The 12,598-nt window shown below is 52.2% G+C and overlaps 1 protein-coding gene across 4 annotated transcripts; it reads left to right on the top strand.

Annotated features, from left to right (window-relative positions):
- The first annotated feature begins 1,338 nt into the window (after positions 1-1,338).
- LPAR5 (lysophosphatidic acid receptor 5) lies at positions 1,339-12,003 on the top strand. 4 transcript variants are annotated; one of them, XM_027541134.1, is made up of 2 exons: positions 1,339-1,744; positions 9,887-12,003. In XM_027541134.1, the coding sequence occupies exon 2, from the start codon at positions 10,110-10,112 to the stop codon at positions 11,211-11,213; it is 1,104 nt and encodes a 367-aa protein (XP_027396935.1). In that variant the 5' UTR covers positions 1,339-1,744; positions 9,887-10,109; the 3' UTR covers positions 11,214-12,003. The 4 variants fall into 4 exon arrangements, with proteins under 4 accessions (XP_027396935.1, XP_027396936.1, XP_027396939.1 ...); XM_027541135.1 differs by lacking the exon at positions 1,339-1,744 and adding an exon at positions 4,354-4,595; XM_027541138.1 differs by lacking the exon at positions 1,339-1,744 and adding an exon at positions 9,098-9,448.
- Positions 12,004-12,598: the final 595 nt, after the last annotated feature.

Here is a 12,598-nt window from a genome sequence, read left to right as displayed (position 1 = left end):
ATCCCATGATCTCAGATGTGAGTGCAGGACTGTCCCTCTGGAGGGTCATCTGAATGAGACTGTGTCCAGCGGGGGCCAGCCCCAGGCAGTATGGCAGAATTTGCCATTTATAGGAGGGAGGAGGCAACTGGGCTGGAAGCCCTTGCTCTGACATCCAGTCATGGGCCCAGTGGTCCAAATGTGGGGGAGCGCGTCATGACAGCTTGCGTGGAGATGTGACTCCAGCATCAGCCTTTAATAACGTGGGAATCAGGACTTAGCGGGTGGTCGAGTGGTTAAGACTCCATGCTTCCAATGCAGGGGGCGCAGGTTTGATCCCTGGTTGGAAAAACGAGATCCCACATGCCATGTAGCCAAAAAAATGAAAAAGAAAATTTCTTGAACTGAATAAAAATGAAAATACAACATATCAACTTTTTTAAAAAGTTAAAAAAAAATAACCTGGGAGACTTCCCTTGCTGTTCAATGATTAAGACTTTGCCTTCCAGTGGCAGGGGGTATGGATTTGAGCCCTGTTTGGGAAGCTAAGATCTCAACATGCCACAAAAACCAAAAACATAAAAAACAGAAACAATATTGTAACAAATTCAATAAAACCTTATAAAAATGATCCACGTTTAAAAAAAAAAATCTTTCAAACAAAAAAAAAATAACGGATCTCCCAAAACATATTCTGGAAACACACACGTGGAGATAACTATATAGCATTTAACAGAAAACGTTATGGAAAAGCTCAAGCATACACAAATACAGAATAACGCAACCCTGGTGGTTCAGAAGGTGAAGAATCTTCCTGCAACGCAGGAGACCCAGTTTCAACCCCTGGGCTGAAAGACCCTCTGGAGAAGGGAATGGTTACCCACTCCAGTATTCTTTCCTGGAGAGTCCCATGGAAGGAGGAGCCTGGTGGGCTACAGTCCATAGGATTGCAAAGAGTCAGACAAGACTGAGCAACTAACACACTCACAATGCACCCTCAATGCCCCCATAACCCAGCTTTTATTATCAACATGTGGTCAAGCTTTTAAGACCCTGAGAAACCCTGTAATAGAGAAACCTGTTCGACTTAGTGTTTCCCATGCTCATTCAACCACAATGTCCTTTTTCACCTAGGGCTCAAAGCTTGTTTTTTTGTTTTTTGTTCTTTTTTTTTTGCACAGAGCGCAGACAACATGCCTGGCCCTATTGATCTGGAAGACAAGGGGCTCAGCCCAGGCTACAGAGACTAGGGGTTGTCGTCTGAGTCCTGCTCCCCCTCCCCCACAAACACACAGAGGGAGGTATAAGCCACCTGTGACAAGAGCAAAACCATCTGCTGGAACCCAGAACAGACGAGACAGCCAGGGGGAACCGGCAGGACAGCAAGAGGCTGGGGGTTAGTAATTTGGAATCTGCAGTACTGGGTGTGACAGCTAGGCTTCCCGGAAACTACAAGGGGTGTGAGAGGGATGGGTGGTGGTGAGGGCATTAGTGGGTGAGGGTTGGGGCTGCATTAAGTGACATTCTGCTGGGGTTTCTTCTCTGGCCAAACTGTGAAGGCACTGAGGTCACGGCTTCCTCCTCTGTCTCTCTCCCTGCCCGCTGTCTTGGGGTTGGGTGCGGGTGCGTGCAGGGTGCCGGGATCTGCTGAGATCTGCTGAGGTGGGTGTGTCCCACTGCCGGGAGCAGGTCCTACCAGCCCGGCCTGGCGCAGAGCAGGCAGAAGCCAGCTCGGGAGAGCTGCGAGCCACACCGACGAGCACAGGTAAGGGGGCCTCACAGGTGGGATTGAACCTCACAGGGGCACAAGGACAGCACCCCTCCTTTAGAATTGGGGGACGTGGGTGGGAGTGGAGGTGAGAGGGGGCCCTGGGCCTGGAGAAATCTTTCTGAATAAAGAGCTCAAAGGGACGACCTCAGGCAGGCAGACCGCAGACAGAGGATGTGCCCTGGAGCATGAAGCCAGCCCCTGGGTCTGTCTGTTCTGGGGGCTGGGTCTTCCCCTTCACCTACTCTCACGCTAAACTCGGGGTCCCAGGGCCACTGAGGAAAGAGGGCCCTCTGAGGATAGTTTCCAACCCTCTCCCATTCTCAGATAAGACAATGTCCAACGCCCACTCATCCGGAGCCAGGCCTCTGCAGGTGACAGTAACCTGACCTGATTAAACTCCAGAGCGGGTTCAAGGCACAGACCTGCCCTCATAGGGACCTTCCCAGCCAAATCCAATGTCTTAGAGGTGCCTGAGAGACACTGCCTTCACCCAGGGCATTCTCTTTATAAGATGTTGAGGCCAGACGTCTCCAGTGTCCTGCCAGGTCTGGTAGGATGTGGTCCAGGAGTGTCATGCAGTGGATAAGATTTCAGATACTGGGCACAGGGTAGGGTGGGGGTGATATTTGAGGGTGTGCAGGGCCTTCTTTTGTTTTTGTTTTAATATGTATTTATGTATATATTTTTGTTTGTGCTGAGTTTTCTTTGCTCCACCCGGGCTTTTCTCTAGTTGCAGAGAGTGGGGGCTTCTTTCTACTTGTGGTACACGGGCTTCTCACTGTGGTGGCTTCTCTTGTTTCAGAGCATGGGCTCTAGGTGCACGGAGCTTCAGTAGTTTAGCTCAGGGGTTTAGTTGCCATGAGGCATGTGGGATCTTCCCAGATCAGGGATCAAAGCGGTGTCCCTGACACCTGTGTGTCACACCACTGAGGGTGGCTGTTCCCTGTTTGTGGGGGCCTCCCTGATGGGAAGGGGCCCTCCCATCAGGTTGCATCTCTGGTCCCTTCAGGGTGATCTGAGGTTGTCGCCGAAGGGGACCTGGAGGCAAGGGTTGGGTTGAGACAGAAGCAGAAACTTTCAACCCTTGAGCTTCATCTCCTGGCCACCCAGAGACCGTAGAGCCCGGCTGTGTCCCTGTCTGGTGCCCTCAGCATGCACCCCAGCAGCTCAGAAGCCTCCCAAGCCCAGGCCCCCGGGGAGGGATCACAGAGGCTTGAGGGCTCCACACCACACATACTCAGTGCTGCCCAAGGGCAGGGCCAGGTCCATGAATCCAAAGGCTTCCCGAGGTTTCTTTGAGTCTGTGGGACCCAGCCAAGTCCCAAAACAAGGACCACCCAGAGCACAGGGCTGCAGAGAGTTGATCCCATTTGAGTCCTGAGTGATCGAGACTTTGTTTCCTGTTTTTCCAGCTCTTGACAGCAGGGTGGAGAAATGTATGCAGGTGGGGAGGTGACAGCCACTCACCGGGCGACTAGTCATTGAACTTTTGGCCTTTTCCTAGAAAGGAGAAATGGGATGAGAATAGAGAAAGGGAAAAGATGCAGCTGAGGATGATGTTGGAAGAGCTGAAAGAGAGGCCAAGAGGGGAAGGGTGGGGAGAGGCTGGAGCAGGATCTGGGCTGCAGAAAGCAGAGCAGGCCTGAACCAGAGAGGAAGGAGGATGGAGGTTAGACAGAACACGTGGAGGGGAAGACCATGACCCCTGGGTCAGGAGGAGGCCATCCACTCAACTGGGTGACCTGGTACTATCCCCACCTTACAGACTGCCCCAATCAGCCTGCAATGCGGGAGACCCAGGTTCGATCCCTGAATCAGGAAGATCCCCAGGAGAAGGGAACAGCTAACCCACTCCAGTATTCTTGCCTGTAAACTTCCATGGACTGAGGAGCCTGGCGGGCTACAGTCCCTAGAGTCGCAAAGAGTCAGACGAGATTGAGCGACTATGAGTCACTTTCACAAACTTCCCAGACCCAGGACAAGCTGATGGGCAGGATTCATCTGTGTTTCAGAGCAGCCCTGGGACAGAGATTTTCCTAAAGCTTTCATCATCCTTCTGCTGGATGCTCAGTACAGTTTGCATCCGTTTGGGAAATCTGAACATACAGGCCATAAGAGTCTTCACAATCACACGTGTCTGTGGGTAGAGGTTGCATCTTCTCTTGGCTGCCAGGTTGCGGCAAGAGAGGAAGTGGGTTCAGTCAGCTACAAGGTCTGGTTACACAGTGTGTGTGGTGAGGGTGGGGGTGGGGAGACACGCTGATGGGCTTTTGACAGCCCAAATCTAAAAGTAGGTCAGAGCTATTCAGAGCTGGTCTTCCGGGGCAAGAAGGATAAAGAGACCGGAGATTCCCACTTTCCAAATTTCTGAAGGGTGTAGATTCCGAAGGTGAAGAGGTGATGAGAGCAAGGCCTTTGGTGGATGTTCGGAGAGGCGGGGAGAGCAGGGGGGGAAGTGGGGCAGGAAGCCCATGGGGAGGGTAGCAGACAGGAGGAAGCTGGAGCTGTCTGTCTTTCCTCCCTGCCCCCATCAGTGTCCCAAATCACCCACCCCCGTTCTGTTCAGCTCCCCTCTGCATCCCTGGTCAGGCGCCAGAAGGGTGGACGCCACGGGCCAGTTGTGTGGAGGAGAGGAAGGGAAAGATCATGATCTAGCCTTCTGTCCACTTTTATCCTCCATTCTCACTTCCTGCCAAAGCAGAAAATAGCCCTGCCCCACTGACTTATCTCAGCAAAGCATGGTGCCCAGCCCAGCTCAGAGGGCAGTGGGGCCGGTCCCAGAGGTCCCAGGGACACAGGGATCTGGGCCCTGGGTGTGCTTATGGCAAGCTGAAAGACGGAGAAGGTGAGGAGGAGAATGACCACGCATAGTCTGGTCTGTGCATGGTGTTGGGGCGGTGGGGGGAGGATGCCGGAGGGGCAGTCCCCAGGCCTCTCTTTGCCTCTCAGTGTCCTGGGGCAGGGATCTGCTTGTGGCCATCTGCACACCTGTGTGTGTGCCCCTGAAGCTGCCCGTCTGTCTGTCCATCTAAGGATGCTGTCCCGAAGACGGGGGCTGGGTCTGCCCTCCTCCCCTGGCTTGGCTGTCTGAGGCTCCGTGCACACACACACGTGTTACACACTGATCTGTATGTTACTAGCAATCTTGTGTGCCCATCCTTTGGTGCACCCTTACCTGCCTGTGGCCTTGCACGTGAGTGCAGCTGTGTGGTCACGTGACCTCTGGGCATGCTGAGGTTGCTGAGCCCGTGTGGGCCTCAAGGTTCCCCTTCTCCCTGGTGAAATGAAGTCCTGGTGTCTCTGTGCTTCTGGGGCTGCTGCTGTTTCTTTGCTTTACCGCCCCCCACCCCAACCTGACCTCTTGCTGACAGCAGGACAGAGGAGAGGGGCTTGCTGCCCCTTCCCCATACCTAGAGCCCGTCTTCCATTTCCTGTTTGCCTCCTTTTTGGCAGTTTTTCCCATCTCTGCCATCTGGCCTGGCACTGTGCCCATTCAGTTCCTCTGACAAGGAGCCCCAGGGAAGCAAGCGGATGGGGTGGGGGACTAGGGCAGGAGCCTGGCAGCTCTCAATGCTTGGCTTAGGCCATTCTGTGTGAGTCTGTCAGAGAGGGGTGGCTTTTTGAGACATCAACCCAAGGGCTTCTCGGCTTTGGAATGGAGGAAGGAGAGAGCATCTCTGAAGAATTCCTAACTCCACCTTTTAGTAGCAGCTCACCTAATACATTGTGGTTTCATTAACATGCAGTGTTGTTGATGAGAGCCTGGCGTGCTGTGTGCGTAGTCACTCAGTCCTGTTCAACTCTCTGCCACCGCATGGACTGGAGCCCACCAGGCTCCTCCGTCCATGGGATTCTCCAGGCGAGAATATTGGAGTTGCCATTTACTCCTCCAGGGGATCTTTCTGACCTAGGGGTCGAACCCAGGTCTCTAGTGTCTCCTGCGTTGCAGGCTGACTCTTTACCAGTGAGCCACGAGGGAAGTGCTGAGAGATTTAGTATTCTTGGAAGAGAATTATCCATTCACTCATTCATTCATCCTAATTGTAAGGAGCTATTGATTCTCCAAAGAATGGTTAAGAGTGATAAAATGTTACTGTAATTGTAGCTGTGGGCTTCCCAGGTGGCTCAGTGGTAAACAATCTGCCTGCAATACAGGAGATACTGGAGTTCTGGGTTTGATCCCTGTGTTGGGAAGATCCCCTCCCTGGATGAGGAAATGACAACCCACTCCAGCATTCTTGCCTGGGAAATCCCATGGACAGAGGAGCCTGGCGGGCTACAGTCCATGGGGTTGCAAAGAGCCAGACATGACTTAGGGACTAAACAGCAACAAAAATTGCAGCCGTAAACTGTTACGGAAGTTTTATCACAAGCAGTTTCCAAACAAGGCTCTCCAAAGGGACATGCTTTTCAGAGTTGCACATGCGGAAAAGATAGTCAGGAATGTGATAAGAGGTTGGAATGACACATGAAATATTATAACAGGATTACAGGCTGGATGGACATGGGGGGCAGAGGGAAGATTTCCTTCCAGGCAGCCGGTGAATATCACAAGGGCCTGCTAAGTGGAAAGACTGAAGTGTGAGTGAGCTTGGGAAGAAAGCTGTAAAAGGCCTAATCCCTACCCTAGAACCTTATCATCTGGTTGGGGAAATGGGACAAATACACAGGACATGACCTGAGGAGCTGAAAGCAGAAAACTGATTCAGTAGGTAAGGGGAGATCATCAGGAGGCATATTTGTGTATGTGAGAGATGAGTCTGTGGTACCAATGTTTGAAGTGGGAGAAAGAAGGAAGTGGGTTATTAAACAGTACATATTTCAATTGGACAAAGGAGGAAGTAAAAGCGTTCACCTATGGGCACAGATTTCATCTAGGCAGCAATAAAAGTTAGGTGCAGCATCCAGCTCACACCCACCCACCCATTCTTATTGGAGGCAGCTTGGACTTTGGAGGTGAGACGTCCTGGGTTTGAGTCCTGATTTCACTCCTCACTGACCACTTTTGAGTAAAAATCAGGAGAAACACTGACCTCCGAGGGCTGCTGGGAGGATTAGAGCTTGCACTTAGAAGGCACCCAGGGAGATGGTGAGCGATCAGTAAGGCAGCTATTATTTTTGACTCAACATTTATAGAGGGAGGGGCTGGGGCTACAAAGATGAGTAAGTCACAGTCCACAGGCCCTCCCTCAGGGAGTTCACGGGTGAGTGGGAGGAGCAGACCAAGAACAGCTCATGACAGCCTGAGTAGGAAAAGCTGACGTGCGTCCAAAGTGCTGGGGAGACACCAAAGAGGGGACTATGCCTGTTTGGTGGGAGGGCGGGAGTCAGGAAAGGCAACATGGGGCCCTGAGAAGTGGCTGAGTTTACCAGTCAGAGAAGGGGAGAGAGGGCATTCCAGGTTGAAGAGACAGCACGTGAGAGGCAGAGCCCTGAAGATGTCAAGTATTTGCAGAATTATCACTAGTTTGGCATGACTGGAGCAAAGGATCATGGGAGGTGGGCACATTTTAGGAAGAGAACTGGTGTTATTTGCTTTTCCGCACGTTTAAGACCCATCCAACATTATTTTCGTTGATGAAATTGGTATTTCGTAGGAGAAATGTTTCTTTATTCTTGTGCTGTGCTTCTTACAAGTCAAACTGCTGGTTGGAGGGAGAACAAACAAGCAAGCGAAAAACACACTAGAAAACGTATGACGATTAGGTTTACAACTTTGTTCCATGTAAGGCTTTAAGTGGTTCCTACTGAAAGGAGTAGGTTCAGTACTTTGGGATAATGGCTCAGGGTCTTCAGATAACTTATTTCCTTAAGATCCCCAAGTCGGCACATGGCCACCCATCTTCATTACCATTACCCACAATATCCAAAAGATGGAAAAACCCAAGTCACCATCAACAAATGAACGGATGAACAAAATGTGGTGTTTATACGGGAAAATATTTGTTTTTGTTGTTTAGTTGTTCAATTGTGTCTGACTCTTTGAGACTCCATGGACTATAGCCCACCAGGCTCCCCTGTCCATGGGATTTTCCAGGCAAGAATACTGGAGTGGGTTGCCATTTCTTCATCCAGGGAGGGGATCTTCCCGACTCAGGAATCAAACCTGCATCTCCTGCATTGGCAGGCAGGTTCTTTACCACTGACCCACCTGGGAAGCTCAGGAAAATATTATTCAGCCATAAAAGACTGTAACTCTGATACAGTCTATAGCATGGAGGGACCTTGAAAACTTTAAGCTAAGTGAAATAACCCAGACACAAAAGGATGGAAATTCTACATTTCTACTCAGAGGAGGGGTCAAGAATAGGCAAATTTACACAGACAGAAAGTAGAATAGAGGTTTCCAGGAGAGGGAGGGAAAGGGGATGAGCAGTTATTGCTTAATGGGTATAAAGCTGTTGTTTGGGATGATGAAAAAGTTTCAGAAATAGTGGCAATGGTTACACAATACTGCGATTGTACTTAATGTCACTGAATTGTAGTCTTAAAGATGGTTGCAATGGTAATTTTAATAAGTTCTGTATATTTTACAACACACACAAAATAGACAGCATGTGGGGATCACAATGGAGGGGTCTCTTCTGTGGCCTTCTGGCATTAAGGAAGGACTTGAGATGAAGTCCTGTCTTCTGACTCCACTACCTCTGGCCATACCCTTCATCTGCCAGCTTTTGCCTGAGGATGGCAGCGGCTGTGGTCTGCCCTTTCCGGCAGTCTCAGTCTTATCAGAGCCCACAGTACTTCCTGGCTCATTGCCACCTTCTCTGGGCTAAGCGCCCCCTTCAAGCCCTTAGGACCAAACCACCGTCTCCCCCCATCATAGAACCCTCACTAGGAAACATCCAAGTCAGACTCTGCAGGGAAGCTCCCAGAGAAGTTCAACCCACAAGGCCTTCCCCATCTGGCAGCACTGTGCTGAGATGTGCCATCAGCCTATGGGACCCCCATTCTATTACTGTCCCCATTTTACAAATGAAAAAACTGAGAGTGAGCAAGGTCAAACCATCCAGCTGGACTGGGTCACTCTGACCACAAACCCAGCCCACACAGGAGCAACAGCAGAGATGAGGCTGGGATTTCATCCTGTACTTGGGAGTTTGAACTTTATTCTTTAGATAATGGGGAACAAGCAGAACAGGCTGGTGCCAGGGGAGGGGCTCCACAGTTCTTCTCACCACCTGACATAAGAGCTATTTGTGTGCGTGTGTGTGTGCTAAGTCATTTAGTTGTGTCCAGCTCTTTGTGATGCTATGGACCGTAGCCTGCCAGGGTCCTCTGTCCATGGGATTTCCCAGGCAAGAATACTGGAGTGGGTTGCCATTACCTTCTCCAGAGGATCTTCTGGACCCATCGATTGAACCACATCTGCTGTGGTTCCTGCATTGCAGGTAGATTCTTTACCCCTGAGCCATCCACCCAAGGAGGCCAATACCTATTTACCAATACTTTATCATCTGTCTCCTTTCAGGGGAATGGAAAATAGGTGGGGGCAAGGCCTTTGTTTTGTTCACTGCTTTGAACATGCCTGAAACCTTCTAAAGTCCCAGGAAGCATTTGTACAAGAAAGGAAGAAAGGAAGAAAGGAAGAGATATTAGCAGATAACAGTAACCAAAGCATTTCATATATATTGACTCGTTGAGTCTAATGACCTTGTGAAGTAGGAACGCCTCTCCTTTCTTTCTTTTGTTTTCCAGGTAAGGAAAATGAGGGGTAGAGATATTAATTCAGTTTTCTTTCCTTTAAAAAAAATATTTATTTATTCGGCTGTGCAGGGTGTTAGTCGTGGCATGCAAACTCTTGGTTGCAGCATGTAGGCTCTAGTTCCCTCACCAGGGATTGAACCCTGCGTTGGGAGCTCTGAGTCTTAGTAACTGGACTACCAGGGAAGTGGCTAAGGCACACCAGGACAAAGGCACAGATTTATACGTAGGCAAGTCTGACTCCAGAGTCTGTGCATTTAACACTGTGCCATGGAGACGGCTGCAGAAAGCTGTTCTGGACACAGAAGGAAGGTAAGGGAAAGGTCTGAGGCTGAAAAAGGTCTCAAGAGGCCAGGGAGTTCAGCTCCATAACATTTGTGTCTTCAGCCCTTCCTTGCCCAATCTTGACTTCTGGCTTCCCTCCTGTTTCAGGTCTCCACTGCCGATGAGGCTGTGACCAAAGGCATCCCACTGCTCCCCACCTTCCCCCAGGCCGGCTGCCTTGCAACCACAACCCACACGCCCATGCTGAACCTCCGTTTGCTCTGGGGCTCTCTGTGCAGCCCCCAGGCCCCAGCCCCAGAGACTGGAGATGCTAGGACGTGGGTGCGCCCCCTGATGCCCCCAGCCTAGCTCCTCGGCGCACAGTGGCACGATGCAAGCCAACTCCTCGGCCAAGTCTCTTCCCACCGAGTGCCCGGACTACCAGCCCATCCATCATTTGCATCTGGTGGTCTACAGCGTGGTGCTGGCGGCCGGGCTCCCCCTCAACGCGCTGGCCCTCTGGGTCTTCCTGCGCGCGCTGCGCGTGCATTCGGTGGTGAGCGTGTACATGTGCAACCTGGCGGCCAGCGACCTGCTCTTCACCCTCTCCTTGCCCTTGCGCCTGTCCTACTACGCGCGGCACTACTGGCCCTTCCCGGACTTTTTGTGCCAGCTGGCGGGCGCCGTCTTTCAGATGAACATGTACGGCAGCTGCATCTTCCTGACGCTCATCAACGTGGACCGCTACGCCGCCATCGTGCACCCGCTGCGGCTGCGCCACCTGCGGCGGCCTCGCGTGGCGCGGCTGCTCTGCCTGGGCGTGTGGGCGCTCATCCTGGTGTTCGCCGTGCCCACCATCCTGGCGCACCAGCCCTCGTCCTGCGCCAGAGACGGCCGCAACGTGTCCCTCTGCTTCGAGAGCTTCAGCGACAAGTTGTGGAAGGGCAGCCTACTGCCGCTCTTGCTGTTGGCCGAGGCGCTGGGCTTCCTGCTGCCCCTGGCGGCCGTGGTCTACTCGTCGGGCCGCGTCTTCTGGACCCTGGCGCGGCCCGACGCCACGCGGAGCCAGCGGCGGCGGAAGACGGTGCGCCTCCTGCTGGCGAGCCTGGTCATCTTCCTGCTGTGCTTCGTGCCCTACAACGCCACGCTGGCCGTGTACGGGCTGCTACGCGGCGAGGTGGTGCCCGCCAGCTCCGAGGCGCGCAAGAAGGTGCGCGGGGTGCTGATGGTCATGGTGCTGCTGGCCGGTGCCAACTGCGTGCTCGACCCCCTCGTGTACTACTTTAGCGCGGAGGGCTTCCGCAACACCCTGCGAGGCCTGAGAGCCCCGCTCCGGGACAGGACCTTGGCCGCCAACGGGGCTCAGGAGGCGCTCGCTGAACCGCTCACCGAGACTGCCCACGCCTCTACTCTGACCACAACCAGCCAGGGGCAGCTCCAGCCCTCCGATCCCCGGTCATCCTTCACCCCATCCCACGAGGATTCGTCCTTCTGAACGCACAGTCGTTCGTGTCAGAGCACGGTCCCACCCCCACCCCCACTCCCGCGCCTCTGGTACTCTCAGACACGCCGCGGTGTGCACCGGGGAGCGGTAGGGTGGGCGCTGGGACTTAGGAGTGGCAGCTCCTGCTACCGGATGCAGAAGAGAACGAAGTGTGGGGCCCAGGGGCGCGCGGTAGGAAGAGCGCCGCTGGAAATGTCTTTAACTGGGGGTGATGGTGAGCAGGGGAGGACCCCTTCCCCAGCCCCTAGAAAGTGTTGCTGTGAACCTGCCCATGTAGAGGCAGGAGACTGGATGAAATGTCCTTGGTGGGCAGGAAACGCGGCCCACAGCTGGTAGATGGAGCGGAAGATGGGTGTCCTGCCTTTAGACGGACCACAGCAGGCTTAGGGAGTCTTAGGAGGCTCTCCCTGCCCAGCACTGAGGCATAATATTAATAATACAAAAGCGTATTGGCTGCTCACTGAATTGGTTTCCTTCTTGTCTAGTGACTTGAAACAATTTAGACCTGACACCCAGCATGGATAGTTGGGGGCAGGGCAAAATTGAGTTAGAGGAGTTTTCCCTCCAAGTTCTTGGTCCCTAGTCCCCTTTCTAGGTCCTGCCTTCCCCCTTCAAGATCTCCTCCATTCTAGGTCCTCGGTTCTTCCCCCTCCACCTGGCGCCCCGTCTGCTGCTTCACCGATAATACAATGAGGAGAACATTCTTGTTCTAAAGTAACAGTTCTCAGACTTGTTGGTCTCAGACCCTTTTACACTCTTAAACATGGAGCATTCCAAATAACTTTTGCTGATACTTTGTTCTTTTGATACTTAACCATACTAGAAATAAAAAAGAATAACTTTAAAAACAGAAATAGGCAAGCACACATTCCAATAGCTGTGAGAGCAACAGTGTCACGAAGCCTCTGGGAAATTCCATCATCTCCTTGTGAGAGAATGAGTGAAAAGGACAAATAACAGCTTAGTCGTATTATTATGAAAATAGTTTAGACTTTCTAAAAGAATCCATCCCCAGATCATGCTTTAGAACTATACCTGTACTGAAGTATTAGAGTTTGTGTAATTTCTTCCCAGGCTATTATATACATTGTTTTTATTAATGCCAGGGAAAAAGCTGTGCTCAAGTCAATTGCCAGTTGTAGTCTGAAAGGCTTGCAGCTTCTGGGGGTGGGGGTGGGGGTGGGGGCAAGGTGCGTAGGTGCTCTACTCCAGTGGAGCACTATCCAGGGATCCTGGAGCTGCAGCGGGAGGTGGGGGTGGAACGAGCTGCACAAATACTGAGGAGGAGGTGGGGGTGGGGGTTTCTCTGGGCAGGGAAAAGGAAACAGAACAAGAGCCAGGCAAGAAGTTTACATGGAAGTAAATCCGATGAATGA

Source organism: Bos indicus x Bos taurus, chromosome 5 (genome assembly GCF_003369695.1).
Source record: "Bos indicus x Bos taurus breed Angus x Brahman F1 hybrid chromosome 5, Bos_hybrid_MaternalHap_v2.0, whole genome shotgun sequence".
Classification (NCBI taxonomy): Eukaryota; Metazoa; Chordata; class Mammalia; order Artiodactyla; family Bovidae; genus Bos; species Bos indicus x Bos taurus.
This window is presented reverse-complemented; position numbering and strand designations above follow the sequence as displayed.

What these genes read in the sequence shown, in the direction of transcription:
- LPAR5 (XM_027541134.1), top strand. Translation starts at nt 10,110, where the DNA reads ATGCAAGCCAACTCCTCGGCCAAGTCTCTTCCCACCGAGTGCCCGGAC.